The sequence below is a fragment of the Staurois parvus genome, unplaced genomic scaffold, assembly GCF_062004578.1.
Source record: "Staurois parvus isolate SC_StPar_1 unplaced genomic scaffold, SC_StPar_1.0 ptg000048l, whole genome shotgun sequence".
NCBI lineage: Eukaryota > Metazoa > Chordata > Amphibia > Anura > Ranidae > Staurois > Staurois parvus.
In genome coordinates, this window is record NW_028317844.1 from 1,762,185 (window position 1) to 1,789,469 (window position 27,285).

General features: G+C 41.5%; 1 protein-coding gene across 3 annotated transcripts in view; it reads right to left on the reverse strand.

Annotated features, from left to right (window-relative positions):
- Positions 1 to 4,352: 4,352 nt before the first annotated feature.
- Positions 4,353 to 27,285, reverse strand: part of RPF2 (ribosome production factor 2 homolog) — a 39,426-nt gene continuing 16,493 nt past the window's right edge. For all 3 annotated transcript variants that reach the window (XM_089664533.1, XM_089664540.1, XM_089664548.1), the window contains 7 exons: positions 26,255 to 26,294; positions 25,068 to 25,149; positions 15,017 to 15,093; positions 13,627 to 13,726; positions 13,321 to 13,423; positions 11,192 to 11,336; positions 4,353 to 4,940 (listed from right to left, as the gene is read on the reverse strand). In XM_089664533.1, coding sequence (XP_089520659.1) covers positions 4,758 to 4,940; positions 11,192 to 11,336; positions 13,321 to 13,423; positions 13,627 to 13,726; positions 15,017 to 15,093; positions 25,068 to 25,149; positions 26,255 to 26,294 — 730 coding nt within the window. In that variant the 3' untranslated portion in view covers positions 4,353 to 4,757. The remainder of the gene's footprint in view (positions 4,941 to 11,191; positions 11,337 to 13,320; positions 13,424 to 13,626; positions 13,727 to 15,016; positions 15,094 to 25,067; positions 25,150 to 26,254; positions 26,295 to 27,285) is intronic.

Sequence of the window (27,285 nt, forward strand, 5' to 3'; positions counted from 1 at the left end):
TCTATTGCAGATGCAGCAGTTACCGGGATGAGACAATAAGCAGCAGTTTTGGAGATGAGACAAACCATTTAACACTGGCAGGGGTGCTTACAATGATCAGCTTTTGTTTATGTAAAAACCTTTATCCCAAAAGGAAGAAAAACTGATTGCTGCAACTACTTTTAAAGTATTAGCTGTAGTTTGGCTTACATTTGTTACTGTATTTAACCGCTTCCATACAGGGTACTTTTACCCCCTTCCTGCCCAGGCCAATTTTCAGGTTTCAGCGCTCTTACACTTTGAATGACAATTGCGCGGTCATACAACACTGTACCCAAACTAACATTTTATCATTTTCTTCACAGAACTAAAGCTTTCTTTTGGTGGTATTTAATCAACACTGGGGTTTTTATATTTTGCTAAATTAACAAAAAAAGGCCAAAAATTTTGAAAAAAAAACACGTTTTTCTTTGTTTCTGTTATAAAATTTTGCAAATAAATAATTGTTCTTCATAAATTTAGGCCAAAATGTATTCTGCTACATGTCTTTGGTGAAAATAACCCAAATTAGGATGTATTATTTAGTTTGTAGGAAAGTTATAGAGTTCACAAACTATGGTATAGATCTGAATATTGATCAATCCTGAAGTACTGACAGCCAATCTAATATCTTGAGGTCCAAGAATGTCAGAACAGTACAGATATCCCCCAAATGACCCCTTTTTGCAAAGTAGACAGTCCGACGTATTTCATAACAGGAATGGGGAGTTTTTTGAAATTCTAATTTTCTTGTCATAATTTTTCAGAAATTAATTAAAAAAAAGATTCACTATTTTTTTTTTACATATTCTCACCAGTGCAGTACAGCGTCATCATATAACTGGCATGGCGGTGATCAGGGACACTGACTGGTGACAGTACGAAAAAAAAATTGATAATTTTTTAAAAAATTTTTTTACTCTTTTTTTTACTCTTTTTTCATTAAAAAAAAAAAGCGTAAAAAAAAAAAAAAATTAGCAATTTTTTTTTTCATACTGTCACCAGTCAGATTTTTTTTTCATATTTAACTATGACCAAAGTAGTATAATGTTACCATAGTAACATTGTACTACTTTGGGGAAGTGATCAGTATTTTCTATTTTTTTTACACAATTTTCTTATAGCATAGAATTTCTTGGCTATAAGCAAGCATTTACCTGAATGAAAATCGATTCATTCAGGGTTTTTTTTTTTTTTTGTGCTTAGCTGTGATTTTGCCACAGTTAATCACATGACACAGCTGGGCTGTGATTAGTCCAGCTTGTGCATGTGATCGCTGTGACCATTCACAGCTAGACACACTAGTTTACAATGGATGGCATGAAAGGAAGCCATCCATTGTATACAACTGTCATGTGACCTGCTGTGATTGGTCACAGCAGGTCACATGGTACTGGCAACGGGGCCAGTACACAGATCTGTCATCAGCCGTGTCCGAGGTACACGGCCAGTGAGATTGTGCCGCAGCGCGGCTCTGCGGGCAGGCAAACTGCACATGACTGAAAGGACGCCGTATGGCGTCCACCCGGAGGGACGAGGTTCTCGCCCGGCCGCCATCTGGCTATAGGCCGGGTGGGAACTTGTTAAATCTGCTGGTACATCCAACGCTCCCCTCTCCCGCAGACTGACATGCTGCTGTCCAAAGGTACCCCCTATGCCCCTTGATTCTGGGTGGAGGACCTCTAAAACAGAAGCTGTGTTGCTAGCCAGGTGTAAACAGGGGGGGAAAAAAGCAAAGTAATACAGTCACCACATCTAATGATTAGTAAGCTACAATATATTACATTTTTGGTTTTGGACTTAATACCGATTTAATCACTTCATGTCTGGGTCAGACTTTTCAACATCAGATTTGGAAAGAAAATTACTTAAACCCTGAAAGCAGAGGCCCAGTAGAATAAAATGCTGTACATTGCATGGTAATTGCACAGCTGTTTATCAAATGTAAGAAAAAAATATGTGCACACAAACACAATATAATTTTTTTTTTTTTAAACTTAACTCCACTTTTGCTGCCAAAAAAAATATTCCCCTCTGGGTGATCTATGTACATTGCAAGGATATTAACAAACTTTGTTGCAAATTCCTACCTTTTGTTATTCTGAAGAAATAGCGTATTGTGTCCATATGCAAAGTGAATCTGTATGGGAATGATTTTACAGTTATCAAATCAGCTGCTGCGCCAGCAGGGCTCTAATAAAGAAAGTGGCAGGGTCTGCATCCCTTTAGAAGTATTATCTCTTTGGAAATATACCATAAATTAAATTTTTGTTGCAGGTGATGCCCAAAATATGACTTGTATCTTCGTGCAGATGTCTGGGACAATCAGTGAGCCAATCACACAAGTAGGAAATTACCTTTCTGGGATGCGTTCTGTACACCACCATGCCTTCAGATGGCCATATTGCATTTTACAGAAAATTACACTGTGCAGATTGTAAACCAAAAGTAATTTTCAATAACATCCAATTACAATATGACTTGTGTCGCAACTGTATATGCTATATTACTTGCTCATTTTTCCCCACTAAAGTGGAGTTTCCTTTAAATTGAAAGGTGGGGTTGCATTAAGTAAATAGACATCAAATATGTCAAGACTCAAAATTGCAGGCACCCGTAAAATAGCAAAATATCATGAAGCTAAATTTTTTTTTTCTACAAGGCAACACTTTAAAAGCTTTTACATGTTATCAGTTTAGAGTTCACCATGAATTATGGTTCTTCTCAATACCATAAGCCTTGGCTCACATATATGCAGGGCCGGTTTACAGTGCGATTTGTGAAAGAATTTGGTGTAATTTCATTCAGTGGTTCAAATGCGATTCCAGTGAGAATTTTTACAGTGTATGACATTGGAAATCACACCTGAACTGGACTGAAAATCATATCGGACTCTCTTTTTAAATCGCACTGCGGCTGGCCCGCACATATGTGAACCGGCTCCATAGGACAGGCTTTTGGTTCACATCACGCGAATTTAGATACAGTTCAAAATGCATCCAATTCTCATATAAAAGTAATCAGGCTGCTGTAGAGCTGCTTAGGTCGCTTTTACTAAACAGCAGATTGCCGGCTGAAAAAAGTATACCAAGCTCATGCCTGCAGTTGTAGTCATGAGCTTTTTTTTAACACTTGAAGTTCTGAACATTTTATAATAGCCTAAGGAAGAGAAGTGGTTAAAAGCCTCCTGAGTTTATGACAATGAGCTTGGTATGCTTGTTATGTCTGAGGACCTACATATGTTAATCTGTCTGCTTTCAAATCTTTTCATTTACTTTTTAACTTTCCTAAATAAGCTCTCAAAACCTTTTACCATGGACAAAGGTTGTTGCTTTCCTCATCATTACAATACTAATTGCTGGAGTGGACCTATCATCACATATTATTTCCCTCTTTAGGTACACGCATAGTAAGCAATGAAGGTATAGATTACTTCTCACAAAGATCAGAGTACTCAACATGGAAATGCCTTTATCTACTTTGTCTCCAGAAGTATGAAGCCATCTTTGTTCAGGCATCATCCAGGATCAGCATTTACTTCTTACACCAAGATGCTGGCCAAATAGATAACTCAATCATATAAATCATTGTGCCTGTGTACAGTGTGATCACTGTAGAAAATACAGATGAAATTCTACTTTCCGCTTACAGCAGATGGTCATCTTAGCCTAGACAAAATCACTGATCTGGAGCTTAAGGACTGATATAAAGATACAGGTTTTTGAAAAACAAATTGCTATATATTGTGACATGTCAGGAATTTATTCAAAATACAGTTACCGAAAAGTCAACTTTAAATGGGCGCCTCTGTCCATGTAACTAACTGCTAATGAATTAAACTTTGGGATACAGACAAATCTTTCTACAATTCAATAGTACACCCCTCCAGTGCCCTCTAGTGACTATATTTGTTTATGTATCTTGTTGTTATTATTATTACATCGAGTTTATATAGCGGGAAAGGGTTTACTCAGCGCTGTACAATAGAGGGGTGGGACCAATACAAGAAACAGAACAGCAACAACAGTACACGAGGGGTTAGAGGGCCCTACTCTTGCGAGCTCTTGTTCCACAAATACAACAAACAGAAATCCAAATACCAGTTTGTATTGGAGAAGAAATTGTAGGTCAACCAGCCTCAACAGAACTGATGCCAGGCACGTGCAAACAATATGTGTTTCCATTACAATATAGAGCCATTAGTAACAAGCACAGGCTGACCAATACAGTAACTGCACTACAAAAAAGCATGATCCCTTTATACACAAGAAACTGCTAGTGCTGCTTCCAAAGCATGTGGTAATTATCTACTCAATGGAAAGAAACCACAGATATTTTTACATATAAAAGGAATTTTAATATAAACAAAATAATTTTGAAAAACCCGAACAGGCTTTATAGCCAAGCCAGTTAACTGGAAGGCCATACTAATTCGGATAGACTTTGGTTTCTTCAAGGCAGTCTCTACCATTCAATGCACTTAACAGGTATTGCGTTTATTCCATAATTCACACTATTGGTGCTTGTAAATGCACAATTTATTAATAGGTTCACCTGCTTTTCTCTTGGAAGGTGAAGCTTATGGCTGGAGTTAGGTTTCCTTTAGAAAAGATAACCTGTTTTTTCACTGTACAAATGAGATAACCGGGTATATCAAACTTTAGCCCGGTATGAATGTCCTGTAAAAAAAAGACATGCTTAAAGGATAAACAGTCCTCTAGCACTAACTAAATCCCTATTCAGTTGATTTTCCTCCTTTTGGGAGTTCCATCTTCAATTGTTCCTGCAATCTTCTCTGCTGGCCTCTTTTTCAGTGCCTTAACTTTACGGGTCTGCAATTTACCCAGATCTTGTTTTTGCATGTGGATTCGGCCAAATTTAGTACCAAAAGTATCGTGGGAAATGTTTTTCTTCTTCTTTCCCTAAATAAAGAAATGCAATGCTTCAGAATAATCACAACAATTTCTTTTTATCAACAAATCTACCATATAAAAAGATTTTAGGGTATTTTTATATCGTAAACCCAAGCTATAAAACTGAGTTGTGTGTTGTGTATTAAAAATATATGTGCTTCTAATCATCACAATGCGACCTGAATCCATTTGTAAAATTAATAAAAGAAACAAAGAAAAAAATGATATCTATCTCAGGGCTGGGGAATACTCCCTCACTGGTACCTCCGCCATTCTCTCAGTCATTTCTTGAATGACACGTTACTGGACACTCTTGGAGTTTGGAGCTGGCTCCCGTATACTGCTGGCTGTGCACTGAATACTGGGAGGTGTAGTTTGTCACATTGGTTCTGCAGAATGTTCAAAGGCTGAGTGGTAGGAGTCAGCAAATACTTGCAGTATATGCTTCTCACCAGTGTGCTCAAGCCATGCAGTGATCACAGCTGACAGGTGATGAATCCTGGCTGCAGTGGCACGCTCTAAGGTACTGTGCACGTCACATGTGTGGTGCATCAGGTAAATGTATCCATGTGACTGGGGGCAGTGATACAGAGCAATAATTGTGTGTCTAGTTACATTTTGCACAGCAGTGTATATGAATGATGTATTGTCGTCCCGTTTTAATGTTAGTTATACTGGTAAAGTAATAGTCTGTTCTGTATTTTATTGTTAATTTTACTTGTTAAAATATGGGATGTTCAAATTTAACAAAAAAACTTTTTTTTTTATGTTACTCACCATAAAATCCCTTTCTCTGAGTTCACTTTACAGACACAGCTTCTTCTTTATCCATGACAAAACAGGGTCTTATAGCCCCATCTACAGGAGTAGGATACTAGGCAGGAAACCCCCCCCCACAAAACCCGGCACCTCCTGAGGGTAGTCCTCTCTGGGCATAAAACCCCCTCCCTGCTATAGGCCTTTCAGTCAGTCAAAAGCAGTGTCAAGGAGAAAACTCCATAGAGGGGTGGATGCTGTGTCCGTCAATGAACTCAGAGAAAGGGATTTTACGGTAACAAAAAAAAAACCAAAAAACAAAAACACAACAATTTTCTCTTACGTTCATTGACGGACACAGCTTCTTCTTTAACCATGACAAAACAAGGATGTCCCTAAGCAGTGCCACAATGAGGGGTGGGTAAACCAACCAATGGAGAAAAAACTCAAGGCATCATCTCAACACCCTAAACCACCCCAAGGGATGCCCAAGAATCCTAAACAGCAGCTTGTGAAACTTTGTGGCTAAACCAGCATTGGAAGATGCCAACACATCAACTTTATAGAAGTTAGGAAAAACATGCACAGATGACCAGGTCGCCACTGCAAACTAGAGAAACAGAAGCCTGATGTCGGCACAACCAGGAAGCGCCAACCACCCTGGTGGAATGTGCTATAACAGGGAAGGGAGGTTCCTTAATTGCATACGCCAGCATAATCATCTGCCGACGCCTAGGGGAAATAGAGGCAGAAGAGGCCACCAAGTCTTTCCATTCAGGAGCACAAGAGCACCAGACCCCCAATATACCATCACAGAAAGATACACGTGAACCATGTCCAGGGAGTGCAGAGCCACCTCCTTAGCGAGTGATGGCTGAGGAAACAGAGAAGGAAGGACAATGTCCTCATTCAGGTGAAAATCCGAACACCACCTTCAGCAAAAAGAAGGGAAAGGCCAAAACACCACCTTGTCCTTGTGTAAAACAAGGCAGCGGCAAACAGGACAAGCTGCCAACTCCCACGCCTTCTGAACCGAAGGGATAGTGACTAGGAAGGCAAAAGCGTAAGCAAGAGAATACCCCGAGTGCCCTCAAAAGGGAGGCTTCCGAAGAGCCAAAAACACCAAAATCAAGTCGCATGATGACAAAAGGTAGTGCACAAGGGACACCACATGACAAAGCCCCTGAAGGAAAGTGCCAACCAAGGAACACTTGGCAAAGGGATGCAGAAGAGAACAGCCAGAGCAGGGATTCATGATCGTGCTCAAAACAAACTTCTGAACCACACCACGCCATCCAAGCCACCGAGAAAGAGTGAGGATGGACCCTAAACATGTGCAAGGATAAATCTTTCTGAGGGTAGACTTACGAGCCGCCGACATGGTTGGGATCCCCGATCTAGACAACCCTGTCATTCAGAACCTGACTTTCAATAGCCACGCCATCACAGCCAGCGACGATGAAACCGGGTGGAACACCGGCCCCTGGGACAGAAAATCCTCTCGAAGAGGCAGTTGACAGGAAGCATTTGCTACCAACAGCACCACGTCAGCTAATATTGGATGGTGAGGCCATTCCGGAGCTACCCTGATTACCACGATTCTTTCAGCCTCTATGCTGCGCAAGGAGGAGGCAGGCAGAGGGGTGGACAGGCGTAGATGAGTGGACCGATCCCACAGTAACACAAGTGCATCTGTAGCATCTGCCAGAAGATCCACGTCTGGCGTCCTCCATCGAAGACAAAGCTGATGGGACACCTCCAGGTGTAAGACCCAATCATCCTGATCCAGCGCCAAACTGCTGAGGTAAGCTGCTTGCCAGTACACAACTCCTGCAATGAGACCATCGCAGAACGTGAGATGCCTCCAATGCTGATGAAGCACTTCTCGAGCCTCCCTGAGAATGAACATATGCCACCACAGTGAAATTTGTCTAACTGAATTCTGATCGACAGGCCCTTTAGGCAATACGTTAAATGTGTCAGTGACAACCCGAGCGCCTGCAGCTCCAGGACATTGAGGAACAGTCGAGCTTCAGCTGGAATCCTGCGACCCTGAACAGAGTACGAAACCCAGGTATCCTCCCCAGCCTGACAGGCTAGTATCCGTTGTGACCACAGTCCAGCGAATGTTAAGGAAGTAGTTTTCGTTCCGTAGAGTTGGAGACCTCAGCCACCAGAGAAGAGAGAGGCCCTCGTTGACCGCTCTAGGTGAAATCGAATGTCCCAGGCAGCGAAAGCCGTATTCCATTAGGGGAGGATATCCTTCTACAGTGTTCTCGTATGGAACTGGGCCTACAAAACCGCTTTCATGGTAGTCACCATCAGGCCCCAAACCTGGAAAAACCGGGATGGGACACCTGTAAGGCAAGAGCTGCTGGACCACTGAACGGAGCTTCTGAAGTTAGTCTGACGGGAGGGACGTCGTGCCCTGCTCCAATCAAAGATCAGCCCCAGATACTCCAAGCACTCGGATGGGGTCAATACAAATTTCCCAAGGTTCAAGAGTCAGAGTCTCGCAGGAAATGCATGGGGATCACCACACCCAGGAAACTGATCACAGCAGTCCCTCGTTATGGCAGCCAGGCCAGGACCGGACCAAGACCTTGGGTAAACACCCAGGGAACAGAGGAAAAAAGGCAAAGGGCAGAGCAACAAATTGACAAGGCGCATCCACGATAGTGAAGCACAGGGAACGCTTATGTCCGTTACAGATGGAATGTGCCGGTAAGCGTCCTTGATGTCCATGGAAGCAAGAAGATCCCCCTTGTGAATGGGGGCCACCACTGACAGAATGGATTCCAGCTTGAACTGCTGATTCGCATGAAGGCATTCAGAGCCTAGAGGTCAGGATCAGATGAACCCCATCCAACTGTGAACAGACTGGAGTAAAATCCTCGAAACCTCTTCGACTAGGGCACCGGAACAAGCACTCCTCGAAGGAGCAGATCCTGGACAGCCCCATACAGAGTTTGTAGATAAGCCAGTGAGAGCTGTAGCTTGAAGAGACAAACCTGTCCAGTGGCAAGTAATAAAATTCCATGACAAAGAATGTATATGCGGACCCACTTGTCGAGAATGAGGGGAGTCTACAGGCCCAGAAAACCAGTGAATACAATCTGTAGGCTTGCAGGGATTTTAGGGCCAGGGACGCTTGTCGCCATCCGAGGTAGTCTTGAAGGGGATGGAGTCCTTGACAAGGAACCAGGGGAGTAAAAAATCCACTTCTCTGCCATGAAGGTTGGATCAGCCATCTCACGCGGTTCCTTTCCCTTCATAGTCTGAGACACAGAGGTATTCCTGCCACACATAAGATGCTTCAAAAGATTACCCAGCATAACCCCAGACAGGCCTCCATGACCTTTAGGAAATCTGGTTAGCCAACCAACATTAGAGCCATAGAACCCATCGCAGCACCCCCACAGAATGGAAGGTCTGCATCATTAGACGTGGCACAAACAGACTTAAGCCCCAGGTCCACCAGCTCCACATAAGCATGAGGCATCTGGTAAGTCAAGACATGTCATAAAACCAATGCCCATTTGGTCATGATCTGAGACACCAGGGCTGTAGCCAACAGAGGCCAGGGCACCAACCCAACAATGGTGAACATGGAACGGGCTACCGCCTTTGCCCTACAATCTGTAGGGTCCCTATGGAAGGAGGATCCCACAACCGGGATCACTGTGGCCTGGTAAGCCGGCATTTAGGAGGATGCACCACATGAGGAAAGGTCTGAGGGAGTACAAATTATTATTATTATACAGTATTTATAAAGCCCCAATAGTTCGCTCAGCGCTGTACATTACACAGGGGGACAGAACATGTGACAGAACAATACCAATACAATGCAAAACATGAGGGGATTGAGGGCCCTGCTCTTTCGAGCTTACAATCTAGGAGGGAGGGGATGGTGGCACAGGAGGAGATAGCTGTGGGGGATGGAGTGGTAGGAAGAGTGGAGGAGGTCGGCAAGTTAGCAGGGGGTGGGGTAGGCTTCCCTGAAGAGATGGGTTTTCAGGGTGCGCCTAAAGGAGAGGAGAGTAGGTGATAATCTGTTGGGTTGGGGCAGGGAGTTCCAGAGGATGGGTGACACCCTGGAGAAGTCCTGGAGGCGGGCATGGGAGGAGGAGACCAGGGAACTAGAGAGAAGGAGGTCTTGTGAGGAGCAGAGTGTGCGTGCTGGGCGGTACTTGGATATTAGGTCAGTGATGTAGTTCGGGGCAGTATGGTGGACAGCTTAAATGGAAGCTTCATACCACCCCAATCTCGGTAGACAGTTCTGTTAAAGTATGCGGGCACGCCCAGCAACCTCCCCCTAGTCCGGCCCTGCAGGTGGAGTGAAAAGCAGAATGGCTGTGCTAGAGCCTGCAGGCAGCAAGCCGCAGTACAAAGTTCCAATCGCAAGGAGAGCTCACCCATGGGGGGGGGGGGGGGGGGGGAGGGGATGAGGCACCCCTTGAACAGTCCCAACCATAAAACAGTAAATAGGGACCCTTTTACACTAGGAACATGTGAGCAAATCTGACATCGCACTCCCCCTCACCACCAGACTCAACCCACCAGGCCATGAACACATAGTACAATACAACAGTGGGTGCCCAGGTAAACGTCACACTAGAACCCAGGGCAGTACAGCCATCCAGAATTAATGCAAACAGGTGAACCCCACATTTGGGGAAGGTGGAAGGGGGGTTACTGCACAGGCCACCCTGAAGATTTGGGTAGGGGGAGGAGGGGATCCCGCAGGACCGACCATCCTAGGGAGTAGCCCCATCCTGTACCACATCCGAGAGGGAAGGGAGAAGGCAATCTACATACCGATCCAGCATGCGGGTAAGGGCACCACGACAGAACCTCCTCTCCACCGAATTGGGGGGGGGGCTGTCAGCAAGGGGTAACACTGACACAGACTATAGGCGCCCAGTCATATGTGTCCCCGTGAGCCATTTAACTCACTGGTCCCCCCAGTCCAGCATGGAGCATAGTCGCCGACAACCAAGCGTGGAGCTGGCGGTCTGCGAGTGCTCGCTGGTCAGACTGGGGTGACCATTGGATATATTATCCAGCCCATCACCCAGCCCGACTGTTGACAGAAGATCTCTGCAGGAAAAGAAGCAAAAATCCCAGGAAAAACAACAAGAAAAATAAAAACCAATGGGACTACAATCCCCAGGATAAAAACACATCCATACTCCTGAAGACACTAGGCAGAAGGACTGGAGGCCTATAGCAGGGAGGCGGTTTTATGCCCAGAGAGGTCTGCCCACAGTAGTTGCTGAGGTTTTTTTTCCTGCCTAGTTTCCTACTCCTGTAGGTGGGGCTTTAAAACCCTGTTTTATCATGGATAAAACAGAAGAAGCTGTGTCAATGAAAGTAAGAGAAAAAAGGTTTCATTATAACTGCTGCTTAACCATGCATCTTTCAACTACCTATACAGTGATATGCAGGTTACATTGTGCAGGCTCCTATGTGTGGGTGAGAATTGTTCTGGCCTGATATTTTACCTGCAAGGCTTTAGGACGTTTCAGAGTCAGCTTGTACAGGTCATCAGAAGCCAAGTGTGTCCTTCTCATTACAAAATCAAAGGAAGGTCCCATTTCTTCCAGTTCTATGCGTGGGGTTCTGCACCCAGACTTCTTCATTAACACTCTAGTAACACAAAAATGAAAATTCATAAAGTTATAGGAAAAAAATCCAAGTACTTTAGAAGCAAATTACTGTTTGATAAATTTTGTCTAAATAGCATAGTTCAAAATAATTCTCATTAATACCAAAACTGCAGTTTGAGATATACATTCATGCTTTTCCTTAGCATGTGTGAATGTTTATCATTATAATGACTATTAGGAAGGCTTCACTTTTTATTTGTTCAGTTTTATGGACACTTTAAGATGAAATATGTTTTATATTAAATGCTTTCTACGTTGCATTGCATCTAAAATAACTGACACGGTTCTTTACCAATTAACACAGTACTAGGGCAGAAACATTTACTCCTGCATTGTTGGCCCCAATGGTTTTGCAGAGCAGCCTCGATCCTCCAATTCTCGTGTTCCCCACCAGTGATCCTGGACCCTCCCTCCTGCCTAGTGCCCCCAGAACAAACAGCTTGATATGGGGGGCACTTAAACAGGCTCACTCCCAAGCCGCTGCTACGTGTGTCCATTCACACACAGAGCCGCGGCTTGGCCCCTCCTTCATTGGCTCACTGGCTGTGATTGAAAGCAGTGGGAGCCAATGGCTGCCACTGCTGTGTCCCAGCCAATGAGGAGGGAGAGTCCTCGGAGAGTCGAGGCTCTCGTGCACATCGCTTGATTACGATGGGGCTCACGCAAGTATTAAGGGAGATGGGGGGGGGGGGGGGGAGTCTGCTGCACATAGAAGGTATTTTGCATGCATGGAATGCATGCATGTAAAAAAAACTTTGAGCCTTTACAACCACTTTAAATATCAATGGCCAACATGCATTAAATGGTCTTGGGTTACTTAATTGAAGCAAAGAGCAGTATCCACTGCAACCAATATCCATTTTTTACAGGTCTGCCTTCACTAAAGTCAATTCTGACTGGTTTGCTTTGAGTTAATGTACTGTATAGGCTGTTTATAAAATAAGCCCAACATTTTTTGAGCTCCTCTATGGCAACCAAATTCATTTTCAAACCCCCCCCCCCTCCATCCTTTCTTACTGCTGAGAAACATGGGAAGAAAATGTTAGTGGTCACTTTGGAAAAAACATGGTTTATTAAGACTATTTCGTAAAATTGCAGAAATATTGTGTTTGTTTTGTCCAAAACAATCCTCTTTAAATGTTTTTATGCCTAAGCTTCCTGTGAAATGCAAGAAATTCTTCTTTTAGACACTTCTATAAAGAAATCTAATGTGCTGGAACTTCGATCAAAGCATTGAATTATCCATCACTAAAACTGGAGAGTGCAAAATATTGTGCAGCTCTGCATATGAACCAGTCAGATTCCAGATTTTATTGGCAAAGCTTAAATGAAGCTGACTGGCCACTTTGTACAGCTGCACCAGATTTTGCACTCTCCAGAATTAGCAAATCAACCCCTAAGTGTTTGTATATCTGCTGCCCATACTGTTCTTAAAAAGAACAATTAGGGAAGCATATTTTATATAAATGAAGCATATCCAGTATAAGAGGAACCCAAAAATATTCAGTAATATTGGACACCAGCGCTGCAAAAATATTGCAAACCTCTATGCCAAGTAATAAAGCAGTATGAAAGAATAGCAAAACCAGGAAGACATATTTATCCAAGAACAATATTCCGTCATCTTTCTACTGAATTACTGAAAATATCATGCAACTCAATGGTACGCATAGATTTTAGTGATTCCATTTGTTTCTATTAGCTAATCTGTATTAGGTAACATTCTAACATAAGGTAATGAAACAGAATATTAGACATTTAACAAGGGGTTCTCCAATGGTATTAAAGAGGTTAGGTGAAATTTCACACCATATTGTTACACACTGAGGAGAAATCACCTCTAACGTCAAAGACTTTAATAAGGCCACAGATAACATAATTAGGTTAAGTCACTATGCCAGCAATATGTTCCTGGCAGGTTATCCAGGAACAATTCTTAAGTTAATTGTAAATTAAGTGCTTACTTGTAGCTGCGCATATAAATCTTCCCATCCACTGCTGTGAAATGCAATATATGCTCCAACCCTGCCAGACGTATACCAGACACTGTGGGTCCTCTAAAGAAGTCTAAAAAGTACAAAACAGTATTACTTCACCGTACAATTTGATTCCAATATTATAAAACACATTCAAATGTATGTACCACTACCTAGTCTGGATGATATCCAAGAATATGTAAGTATTTTAGAAATCATAATTTATAAGACACCCATGTAAAATGTTATCCTTTTGAAAGCTCATTAAGTAATTGAACTCATACTATATATTACCTGTCAGGAGGTTTTTCAGGCGCTTATAATCTTCGCTCGTTTCAAATGCTTCTCCAGCAAATATCAGCATAGGTTTGGTGCCTTCAGGACATTTGCAGTTCTGTAATATAAATATAATAAAATACTTTGTATTTTGCCTCATACTTGTGCAAAGAACAGGTTATTATTTCAATTTATGGCAACCAGATTCAGGTTTTCTCACTATGTTGGACAAGAGGACAGCACATACCTTCAGCAGTTCCCTTGTCCTTACTGGTACATCTGAGAACCAAAACTCTGGTGCCCTATTTATTTATTTTTTTACGTTTTCAAGATGTACAATACACAAACAATAAAGGCCTTCTCAAGTCCAACATCCTTGCTGTGCATTCTCGTTTTGTTCTTGTACATAAAAGGCATTAAAACCTTGCTATTAGAATAAAAGACAAAAATAACAGACATTTTGGAAGCAGTTATCCAAATTATTATGTACAATCATGTTGCACCAGTCTGATAAGGTGAGAGTAAAGGTTCAAGCACATGGACAGATCTGGTTACACATCACCAGAATTCAGTGTATTTTGCAGCCTGAGTGTTGGTGTGCAAACTAGCTGCATTTAAGGCCCTTTTCTATCACTGTACTGTATGCATGTAACCACTTGGATGTGTGGCCATGCCATCTGTCAGTCTATTGTTGATTTGTACAGGCTGCTAGCCACAGACGTATTCCAACACCTGTGATTCCTGGGTGCAAACATATGCTGAATACTGGCTGTATGAGCAGGAAAGCATCTACATGTTTGAGCCATAAGAGTTTTGGTTTAACCCAGAGTTCATAGGTTATTAGAATGGAAGAATAATAAATTAAAATCTCCCCTTATATAAATTAAAGAGGAGCATAGTGTTTCTTTCCAGGTAAAACAATAAGCATATAATGATTTTTGCATGTTCAGAATATGAAATTATTGAGTGTTCCTAGAAAACAGGTCCTGTTCTCTTGTCCCTCAAGCTTTTACACCACCAGGAATATTCTGGAGCTTTGCCCTGTCAGGAAAATGTAATATGTGATTACAAAGACAGGGGTTTAGGGGCTGTGCATGCACACTTTGTGCCGGACAGCAATTTCCCCTGAAATGACTGGGTTATTTTGTTGCTCTATTTTGTATTATGTAATAAAATCAAAAGTCACGGAAGAGTCCCAGTATAGCATACTTGTAACTACTGTGGCATTGTTGTCTTATAGCACTGTGTATGGCATACCTAAATTTTTAATATTTATTCAAACAACAGGACACTGAATATAAACCTATAAATACTAAAATACAACAGTTTTAAAAGAATGAAAATCAAGCTTTAAAAAAAAAAAAAAAAATTCTATATATTTAAAAACACACTGTAAAAAGCAATGTACCTTAAACTCCTTTAAGGACACATATTTTTCCATCCCTAGCTCAACCATATCCAGCACATGGAAATCAAACATTCGACCTAGTAAACAAAAGTGAGTCAAAAAGGAAAAAATGATTAACTAATTCCATTCAAACAGACATAGAACTTTCCAATTTACATATGAAAAGTGTTTATCAAGAAAATTACACTTAACACTTCATCAGGTGAGTTTGTGGTCTAAGTATTTACCAGCTACATAGAAACCAGGGAAGCACTGAAGCTTATTTCTGTTGCAAACTAGTATAATGTTTGACCACCCCTAAAATCATAATATATTGGGGCATATACAGTTGATTGTGGTGTCCCTAATAAGAACATTAGCAGACTTTAAAATAATGTAAAGACAAAAATGCCCAAGGGACTTTGTGAGGTAAAAAAAAGGCATTTTGTCTTTAAATTATTGTATGGGGCAGAGTCACATTATGCCCACACACACATTATCTATCATGATTTTTATCAGACTTTAATACATTCAAGTCACAAAGAGTGCTAGCATCTTCATCGTACTGGTCATGCTTTTGACCTCTAGCATCATGTGGTTAAAATATGTCACTTTAGCTGCTAATTTAAATTTTTATTAAAGTGGAACTGAACCCATCAAAACACATTCAATGCACATTCAAGACACACTTTGCATTATAACAGTTATAGTTACTAGTGTGCTTGTGTCAGCTTTCAACCAAGCTATCAAGGCATCAAATAGCTGGCATCATAGCTGATCACATGTGCAGCACCACTACAACTGCAGATCAAAAGGAGACTAGGAGCAGCTTCCTTGACTGTAAAAGATAGGATCATTTAATTCTGCTTTAACCACTTCAAGTCCAGACACTTTCACTCTCCCAGTGCAGACCAATTTTCAGCTTTCAGCACTATTACATTTTGAGCGAAAATTACTCATGCAACACTGTACCCATATTATATTTTTAGCATTTTTTTATGTGACAGATAGAACTTTCTTTTGGTGGTATTTGATCACCACTGGGGGTTTTTTTTTGCTACACAGTCCTGGCCAAAAATACTGGCACCCCTGCGTTTTTGTCAGATAATGCACCACTTTGCTCAGAAAATTGTTGTAATTACAAATGTTTAGACATTCTCATGTTTATTTCTTTTGTTTGTATTGGTATGACACAAAAAAATTGGAGAAACAAAAAGCCAAATCTGACACAATTCACCCAAAACTCCAAAAATGGACTTGACACTTATTGGCACCTTCTCAAAATTGTAAGAAATAACTGCATTCCAAGTTTGTGATACTCCTGTGATTTGTAATTAAACTCACCTGTATTAAATAGATCTTAATGTTCCTGTGTCCACTGTATGCAACATTGTCAAGAAGTTTACAGCCCATGGCACTGTAGCTCATCAGCCTCGACGTGGCCAAGAGAAAAACTTGATCAAAGATTGCAGCGAAGGATTGTTAGAATGGTGGATAAAGAACCTCGATCAACTTCCAGACAAATTCAAGCTGACCTTCAGACACAGGGTACAACTGTGTTAGCTCACACTATACATTGCCATCTGAATGAAAAGGGACACTATGGTAGGAGACCCAGCAGGACCCCACTGCTGACACAGAAACATAAAAAATCCAGATTGGAGTTTGCCAAAACCTACTTGAGGAATCCAAAATCCTTATGGGAGAATGTGTTGTGGACAGACTAAACAAAATTACAGCTTTTGGTAAAGCCCATCATTCTACGGTTTTCAGAAAAAGAAAAGAATGCAGTCCCTACAGTCAAACATGGTGGAGTTTCACTGATGTTTTGGGGTTGCTTTGCTGCTTCAGGCACTGGATGTCCCGCATGGCATTATGAAATCTGAAGACTACCAAAGAATTATTGGGTGCAATGTAGGGCCCAGTGTCAGAAAGTTGGGTCTTCGTCGGAGGTTATAAGTCTTACAGCAGGACAATGACCCAAAGCACACATCAAAAAATGGTTTCAGACAAAGCGCTGGAGAGAACTGAACTGGCCAGATCTCAATCCCATAAATCATCCGTGGAGAGATCTCAGAACAGCATTTGGGAAAAGGAACCCTTCCAATCTGAGAGACCTGAAGCAGTTGGTGAAAGAAGAGTGATCCAAAATTCCAGTAGAGAAGCATAAAACTCATTGATGGTTACAGGAAGCGACTAATTTCAGTTATTTTTTCCAAGGGGTGTGCTACCAATTATACAAATGGGTGCCAATACTTAAGTCCAGTCTATTTTTGGGGTTTTGCGTGGAATGTGTCAGATTTGGCTTTTTGTTTCTCCACTTTGTGTCATACCAATACAAACAAAAAGAAATAAACATGAGAATGCCTAAACAAACATTTTGGGAAAATTTCTGAGCGAAGTGGTGCATTATCTGAAATGCAATTGTGCCAATATTTGTGGCCAGGACTGTATAAATGCAAAAAAAACAAAAAAAAAAACATTTTGAAAAAAATACTTTTTTTGCTTCGTTTTTAGTAAAAAATGTTGCAAATAAATAATGTTGCTTCATAAATTCAGGCCGAAATGTATTCTGCTACATTTTTGGGGTAAAAATAACCCAAAACAGTGCATTAAATTTAGTCTGTGTGAAAGCTATAGAGTCTACAAACTACGGGATATATATTTGAAAATTGGTCAGTTGAGACCCTAAAATGCTGGACACTGGTATGATGTACGGCAGTGAGCAGGACGCTAGAATGGGGGTATAGTGGTGATCTGGATGCTACCATGAGGTATGGCGGTTATCAGGACAGTGTTATGGAGTATGAGGGTGACCAGGATGCTGATATGGGGTATGGCGGTGATCAGGATGCTGGTATGGTGGTGATGAGGACGCTGGTATGGGGTATGGCGGTGATCAGAACGCTGGTATGGGGTATGGCGGTGATCAGAACGCTGGTATGAGGTATGGCGGTGATCAGGATGCTGGTATGGGGTATGGCGGTGATCAGAACGCTGGTATGAGGTATGGCGGTGATCAGGACGCTGGTATGAGGTATGGCGGTGATCAGGACGCTGGTATGAGGTATGGCGGTGATCAGGACGCTGGTATGGCATATAGGGTGATCAGGATGCTGGTATGAGGTATAGCAGTGATCAGGATTCTGGTATGGCATATAGCGGTGATCAGAGCATTGGTTTGAAGTGTGGAGGGGATTAGAATGCTGGTATGGTGGTATTTTTGAGCGTACTGAGGCACTTGACAGGGGCTAGTTGCACAGTTTATTGTCCCTACACTGGGGCAGTGATCAGGGACACAGGAGTCCTAATCAGGGACACTGTGGCTGGCTCACACCGCAGTCTGTGAGTGCTCAAGTAGCCTGACAGGCTGCTGTACACCCACAGGCTGCAGGTTCGCTTCTTGTAAGGGTGATGCCATCACCCCTACAGGAGACGTGTTATTACACGAAGCACGTCTAGGAGGAGCCTCTGCACGCCTTGACGTTAAGCCACCGGATCAGGAGGTCCGGTGGCCATCATTTTTTACCCACTGGTCAGTGCATTCAAAGAGCTCATTCACACTATATTTGTATAGGTACTTTAACCCTGTACGTTTATGGTTTTATCATAATGATTTATACCTAATAAATACATTTCATAATACTACACCATGAGCGTTTCCATCTCTAATACCTGGCACTGAGCCTTCACATCTCAGCCCAGCATTCTAGGAGTTCACCCAGGCAGGAGAATTTGGGATTTACAGTGGGGATCGAAAGTTTGGGCACCCCAGCTAAAAATTTGTATTAATGTGCATAAAGAAGCCAAGGAAAGATGGAAAAATCTCCAAAAGGCATCAAATTACACATTAGACATTCTTATAATATGTCAACAAAAGTTAGATTTTATTTCCATCATTTACACTTTCAAAATAACAGAAAACAAAAAAATGGCGTCTGCAAAAGTTTGGGCACCCTGCAGAGTTAATATCTTGTAGTGCCCCCTTTGGCAGGTATCACAGCTTGTAAACGCTTTTTGTAGCCAGCCAAGAGTCTTTCAATTCTTGTTTGAGGTATCTTTGCCCATTCTTCCTTACAAAAGTCTTCCAGTTCTTTGAGATTCCTGGGCTGTCTGTCACGCACTGCTCTTTTAAGGTCTATCCATAGATTTTCAATTATGTTGAGGTCAGGAGATTGTGAAGGCCATGGCAAAACCTTCAGTTTACGCCTCTTGATGTAATCCCCCGTGGATTTCGAGGTGTGTTTAGGATCATTATCCATTTGTAGAAGCCATCCTCTCTTTAACTTCAGCTTTTTCACAGATGGCATCAAGTTACCATCCAAAATTTGCTGAAATTTTATTGAATCCATTTTTCCTTCTACTCGTGAGATGTTCCCTGTGCCACTGGCTGCAACACAACCCCAAAGCATGATTGATCCAACCCCATGCTTAACAGTTGGACAGAGGTTCTTTTCATTAAATTCTGTGCCCCTTCTTCTCCAAACGTACCTTTGCTCATTCCGGCCAAAAAGTTCAATTTTAACCTCATCGGTCCACAGAACTTGTTTCCAAAATGCATCAGGCTTGTCTATATGTTCATTTGCAAAGTTCAAACGATGATTTTTGTGGTGAGGACGTAGAAGAGGTTTTCTCCTGATGACTCTTCCATGAAGACCATATTTGTACAAGTATCTCTTTATAGTGGAATAGTGTACCACAACTCCAGTGTCTGCCAGACCTTTCTGGAGGGATTGTGCAGTCAAACGTGGGTTTTGAATTGTTTTTCTCACAATCCTGCGAGCTGTTCTGTCTGATATTTTTCTTGGTCTTCCAGATTTTGCTTTAACTTCCACTGTTCCTGATGACTGCCATTTCTTAATTACATTCCGAACAGAGGATATTGACATCTGAAAATGCTTTGCTATCTTCTTATAGCCTTCTCCAGCTTTGTGAGCGTCAACTATTTTCAGTTTCAGTTTTCTAGACAACTGCTTAGAAGAACCCATGGTGCTGATTGTTGGGGCAAGGTCAGATGAGTCTGGGCATTTAAAACCTTTGAGATTGACATCACCTAGTCTTCCCAGACAATGATTGAGAACAATCCATGACACTGGCAGGTCTCAGCTTGGCAAAGGGGGCAGTGCATTCTATAAATTCTGCAGGGTGCCCAAACTTTTGCAAACGCCATTTTTTTGTTTTCTGTTATTTTGAAAGTGTAAATGATGGAAATAAAATCTAACTTTTGTTGACATATTATAAGAATGTCTAATCTGTAATTTGATGCCTTTTGGAGATTTTTCCATCTTTCCTTGGCTTCTTTATGCACATTAATACAAATTTTATGCTGGGGTGCCCAAACTTTCGATCCCCACTGTAGGTCCAGACCATCATTTCTGGCAGCCGTCACCCCATTTACCACCAGAGGGCACCTTTATCATCAGGCTGTACCTTCACGGGACTTCCGGCTTCATGGAATTTCTATGTGCACATTAAATTGCACTTCTGGTGAGTGGGCAATTTTTCTACACCTTCATGTTAGGATGCTGGAATATACCCATCTGGATTGAAGTCATTTATACTCCACCACTGGAATATACCTTTTTGGACTGATATCATATTACCTTGGACTGTATATTATTCAGTTTATAGGAATTTTTGTTATATTTTGTCATACTTGTGACAGTGTGTTTTATTTGTATAGCGCTGCACACCCTATTTTTATGTCATATTCTTAGAAAGGTTTTGTGGTTCCTTTTTGTGCATCAGCAGCTTTATATGGTGTGCTCGCTAACTCACACATTTATAGCTGGTCATATATAGTAGAAAAAAAAAAAAAAAAGTGTGGCATTACCTATTACCAAGTCAAAGCCAAAAGATTGAGGACGTACAGCTGGTACAGTATGGACACAAACAGAGTCAACAGAGTTTAAAGTGTAACAACACATTTGTTGAAAAAACCCACCCCTCAACGCCCAAACTTTTTCTGTGCTGAAAACATAACCTGGTGCACTTTCAGTGTTCTAATGAGAAAAGTGGAAGTCTGCATCCCTATAGAAGCAATTTCCCTCTGTACAGGACACTGGGAATGTGTGCAGGATGGCAGGTTTATTCCCCAGTGTTGGGGGAGTTGTGGTCCCTTTAGGGGGAAAGTTTAAAGACATTGTTGATTACTCAGGGGCTCCTATTCATGTAGGGTGAGGAGTTCCAGGGTGGTCTGGCTAGAGAGGACTGGGTTTTAGTACTCTCTGGACTGCTAAGTCCTTATTAGGGACCTGGAATTTCAAACATTTAAAGAGTTGGGGTGGGAACAACCTTCAAACCTTGATTACCAAGATTTTGGTCCTGTAGGGCCTCAGAGTCCAGAAAAGGAAACAGCTGCTGGCAGTGAGAGTGAGCTGACACCTGTGTGAACAAGGTTAGAAGCTTAAGACTGAGCCATAGTGGCTGAGCTGTGAAAACCTCCTCCTTTGGACCCCTGAACCCAACGGGAAACCCAAAAACCACAAAGCAGGACTGGTATGGTAGTGGTGTACCTTAAACTAGTATGGCAATTCTGAACCAGAGCATGGACTATTTTATGTTCCTGGTTTGCTGAAGACAAGCTATGTTTTTCTGTTTGCCTGTTTTTGAAAATAAAATCACTTTTTGCTTTTACCAACTTGGCTGGCTGATGTTCCCCAGGCTACCTTGTATTATGAAAAAATAAAAGTAAAAAACAGATGAATTGCGCATGGTCATAAACATGTGCATTTTTTAAACATATCATAAACCAGTTTCATAATTAGTGAAAAAGAAAGTGCTTGTGTTCAACTTGTATTCAATATCCTGATTGGAGCTCCACTGTGCTCAACAAAAGTGCTCCACGTGGACTGACACTCACCCTCATTCCATGGCCATCTACCCTCTAGAGTGGTCATTAACGCTTTGCAGGACAATCCCAGTAAGCCAATGGTCCCCGGATCCTTTAGCCTGTGATCATCTATCCTTAAGGCGGTCCGTGACATATAAGGAACAATTTCCAAAAATGCCCGCTATCTTCACAAGCAGCAAAGAAATGTATTATCATGTATGAAGAAAAAGAAAGGGACATCCCATAGTGTAAAATTGCCTGGTACCTTTATTGGGGATAATTATATGAATACACACTCACAGGAAAAGTGCCTATAGCCCTGCACCTGGTGTACTCAGCCTTGTTGTAAATCTAAGATGGAAGCCGCTGACCTGATCGATCCTCGGAACAGCGTGCGTTCCACAGGGCGGATGTGACGTCGGAAGTTGCATCATCAAACCTTGATGTGTTTCAATCAAAGATAGTCTTCAGGAAGTGAAAACTCTTCATTAATAATATTCATTTAATCTTGCTCATAAATAGATAACGATATAACTAAGTGAATCTTCCCTGGTATATCCTAGGTGACGACCCCTTAAAGGGGAAGCATCTCAAATGATGTACTAAACACAAGGAAGTTATCCATATACAATGTTAAAAAGGTACTAGGTCACATACTTATTACTAACATTAATTTTCCTAACTCATAGGTAAACAATAAAAGATAATAATATATATATTAAGAGAGTATAAGAGGTTATGACTATCAGTCATCACTGAGGTTATTTTAAACAATTTTTTCCCCCTTCTTTCTTTTCAGATTTTTCACTTAATTTTTATTATGAGAAATTGATTTTATAAAAAGGTATGCAGAAAGTATGAGTTTTAGGAATCGCTTTTGTGTTGACTATATTATTTGAGGTGTCTCCCTTGTAGCAGTTGTCCCCTAGGAGGAACTAGAAAAGATCCATTTAGTGTATTTTTATTAATATCTTTTATTGTTTACCTATGAGTTTGGAAAAACAAATGTTAGTAATAAGTATGTGACCTAGTACTTTTTAACATTGTATGCGGATACCTTCCTTGTGTTTAGTACAACATTTGAGATGCTTCCCCTTTAAGGGGTCGTCACCTAGGATATACCAGGTTAGATTGACTTAGTTCTATTGCTTATTATCAATTTATGAGCAAGATTAAATGAATATTAGTAATGAAGAGTTTGCACTTCCTGAAGATTATCTTTGATGGAAACTCGTCGAGGTTTGATGATGCAACTTCAGACGTCACATCCGTCCTGTGGAACGCACACTGCTCCGAGGAGCGATCAGGTCAGCGGCTTCCATCTTTGATTTACAAGGCTGAGTACACCAGGGGCCGAGCTATAGGCACTTTTCTTGTGAGTGTATATTCATATAATTATCCACAATAAAAGGTACCAGGTAATTTTACACTATGGGATGTCCCCTTCTTTTTCTTCATACATGGTGATACATTTCTTTGCTGCTTGTGGAGCTGTGAAGATAGCGGGCATTTTTGGAAATTGTTCCTTATATGTCACGGACCGCCTTAAGGATAGATGATCACAGGCTAAAGGATCTGGGGACCATTGGCTTACTGGGATTGTCCCGCAAAGCGTTAATGACCATTCTAGAGGTAGATGGTCATGGAATAAGGGCGAGTGTCAGTCCATGTGGGGCACTTTTGTGGAGCACAGTGGTGCACCAATAAGGATATTGAATACAAGCACTTTCTTTTTCACTAATTATGAGACTGGTTTATGATATGTTTAAAACATGCACATGTTTATGACAATGCGCGGTTCATCTGTTTTTTTCATTTTATTTCTTTGTGATTCTATTCAATTATAAGACTGCTGCAATCAGGTCTAGTTTGTGTTGTTGAGAGGAAAATATCCATAAGCGCAAGAGCACTTTCTCTTTATTCACCTCATATCACGTCCCCTTAGGCAGTATCTGTCAGGGTTTGGCGCGGCGCGCAGATCTGCGCATACGCAGATTGCCAAGACACACTAACACGCAGGTGCTAGGACCTGGGCACCCGCAGCGGCAGTTGCGGCTGCGCATACGCACACGGGCGCGCGCTTGTCACGAATGACAGCGCAGGGCTCTCTATTTAAAACCGGCTCTTGCAATGCTCAAATGCCATATGGTCTTACTCCTGTTATCCTGTTGTATCCTGAGAGATTGCTTGTTGCCGACCCTGCCTGACCCTGATCCGTTGACCGTCTCCTGCTCTGATTCCTGGCTTGTCTGACCATTTTTCTGTTTGCTCCTGAACATATTGACCTCCTGTTACTGAACCTGGCCTGTGACCCGTTTATCCCTCTGCCTGCCACTCTGTACCATTCTGCCTCCACCGTTACTGACCCGGCCTGTCTGACTACACTTAATTCACATCAGGCTCTCACCCGCTACGTGCCACTGGCAAATACCTCTACCACAGCTGGTTGCACCCAGTGGTCGCGACCTGGTTCCGACCTGCTCCATGTCCATCCCCTCCATCAGGGGCTCTGGTGAACAAGCAGGTCGGGGCTTAGATTCCACGCCGTGGGGAATTCCGGTCTGTGGGGCGCTAGAGGCTGTCAGTCGGTCCCTGACAGTATCTCAGAGAACATGAAATCTCTACTCCAGAGGATGCCTAAAATGTTATTTGTATCTTAGTGCTAATGGTTGAGAAAATCAGTGAGCCAATCACACAAGTAGGAAATTATATTTCTAGGGCATTCTGTACACCAACCAACAGAACATCGCCAGGTTGCCATATTTCATTAAATGCTTTGACCACTTTAAACAACAGGGTCTTCAGGCTGGAACGAAAAGGTGTTTTTTTTTAGCAACAATAAACTACGAAATGGCTTCTGGGGCAATTTTACTGCATATGCCATATACTAAGATGTCCCTTCAGTTACTGTCAAAGCGAAAACAATTTTACCAGATAGGAAGAGATAGAAAATCGTAAACAGTTTTTAAGAATGGTTTGATTTATATGCCCACAGGCTTTTAAAAAAAAAACGTACAATACATTTTCCCTTTGCTTTTATTTTGTACTGGTCCATACATCTTTTTATTAACTCTATATAACTTTGTATCTCTTACTTATGTAAACAGTACACACAAGCTGTAACCCTGTAATACTTGAACATAATATCTTTCGATACCTTTAAAGTAAATATACTACACAATGAAATAATAAATCTCTTTTAAATGAAAAACAAATATTGGAGAACAATAATAACCTCACCAAAGATCAGGTTGTTAGGGCGTTTCTTGTTATGGGAACCAAACACAAAGAGAGAGCAGTCTGATTTCTTCGAGAAAAATTCCTAATGCAGAAGAACACAATTACTTCATTATTAAAAGAGAAACTAAAATGGTTTTTCTCTCAATCTTTCTTGGTCACTTAAGCTACCCGCTGCATTTAACTACCAGTAAAATGTTATGAAGGGCATTTAGCAACCAGCAAACTGTGTGCTGTGGTGCGCTGAAGAAAGATAGTGAATAGGTGACTGGATTTACCTACTTTATGGCCCTAGGGTCACTTTGCACTAAATGTCACTGTAACATTTCCCAATATTTACAGACTAGAGCATTAGCTGGCTTACTGTGGACCGTTTATGTGTAATGGGTGGGAGTATTAACTGTGAATGGATGTCACACATATGTGTCATTGGGTGGCCGATATTTATGTGCGCTTACTGCGTGCTTCCAGCACAAAGACTGAGCTGTCATATGACTAGTTTATGATCATGTAGTCACATGATCACCGTTCCTTCAGAACTGTTTAAAGGGATGCCAGAGCAGGCGGGTAGGGGTTAAAATCTATTTTACAGCCTCTGGACACAATATTCATAATTCTGATTGCTCTTTTAATGCACTGCACCAACTAACTACTGCTACATTAAAACGTCTACTTTTTTTTTTATTATGCTGCAGCTTGTCTAGCACTCCTTAAAAACCTAAGTTACAGTGTATGTCAGAGCAATGTTTGTCTCTTTAAAAACCTGTTGATCCTGACAGAAATGCTGTGAGCACCTAACTTTCTGTGCACTCTCCCCGTGCTCCACTGAAATCCCAAGCAGGGTTGTTGCCCCTGTCCAGTTCTCTTCTGTAGACTACAAATACTTCATAAGCTGTGGACATGAGATGGGTAGGTGCTCTATAGTCAAAATCAGGAGCAAGCAGTCTAGCTTTAAAATACGGTTTTCCTCTGGATACAGTACAGTTAGTGAGGCTTGCCACTCTAGGACAGGATATTACTGACAGGATCATCAAATGAAAATACAGGGAAAGAATCCTGAAAGTAGAAATTTAATTTCGTCGCCACATTTAATCACAGATAAACTGTAATACAGTTATTTTTTTCTTGGATTTAAAATACACTATAATGGCACAAGTGCAGGTACATGTACATGTTTTACTAAAACTTACCAGTGATGTCTGATCTTCAAATGGTCTTGTCATATTTTTCCTAAACAAAAGATGCTAAGAGATTAGATAATTAGAAACAGAGGAGACCTGTATTATAATTACACATAGAGAAGGCCAGGCTTCAATCTTCAGCATTGTTGGCCAGCAAGGCACCCTGGGAGATAGGGGTAAAGCATTATCCCTCCATAGCATAAGTGAAAGTAATCTCAAATGGGACACAGTGTGACCTTTTTCTGGACAGGAGAGGTGGTGCCTGTTCTTAGACACTACTTTTAGAAACTTTCAATTTCAACTAAATTTCAAACTTATGAAAAAAGATAAATTACCCACCTGCCTTTAGCCTCAATACTTTAAACTAGAACAAGCATGCAGAAACTGAAGAGGGCATTACTTGTTTGCATGCATGTTCCAGGTCTGTGATTCAAAGATTACTGAAGCCACTTGATTAGCATGACAGTCACTATCTTTTTTTTTCCAGTAGGGGAGGTCAGTAGAGCCAGTATGCATATTTACTTCAGTACACTGTTTATTGAAGCATAGAGTGCAAAGATCTGTCACTGTAGATTCTGGTGGCCATTTCAGAGATCAAGCAAAGTGTGATAAAGTGGTGGGTCTACCAGAGAGCTGGTATGCATGTGAAAAATAGGTGTCTGAGCCAGAAGCGCAAAAAAAATAAAAAAAAATACTGTGCAGAGATTCAACTGACATTTTTAAAGTAACACTAAACAATATCCTTATTCTTCAAAAATTAAGTTATTATTATTATTATTACATCGAGTTTATATAGCGCCAAATGGTTTGCTCAGCGCTGTACAATAGAGGGGGGGGGGGGACAATACATGAAACAGTACAGCAACAACAAACCGCACACGAGGGGTTAGAGGGCCCTAAAATCTATACACATCCACTACTTAACGGCCCTGTAATCCATTTAAAAAAATATTTTAGTGTTTTTCTGCAACCTTATAACATTTTGCATGAGTTCCCAAATTGCTTCTTTTCCCTCTCACTTCTGTTTGAAACAAGCAGTA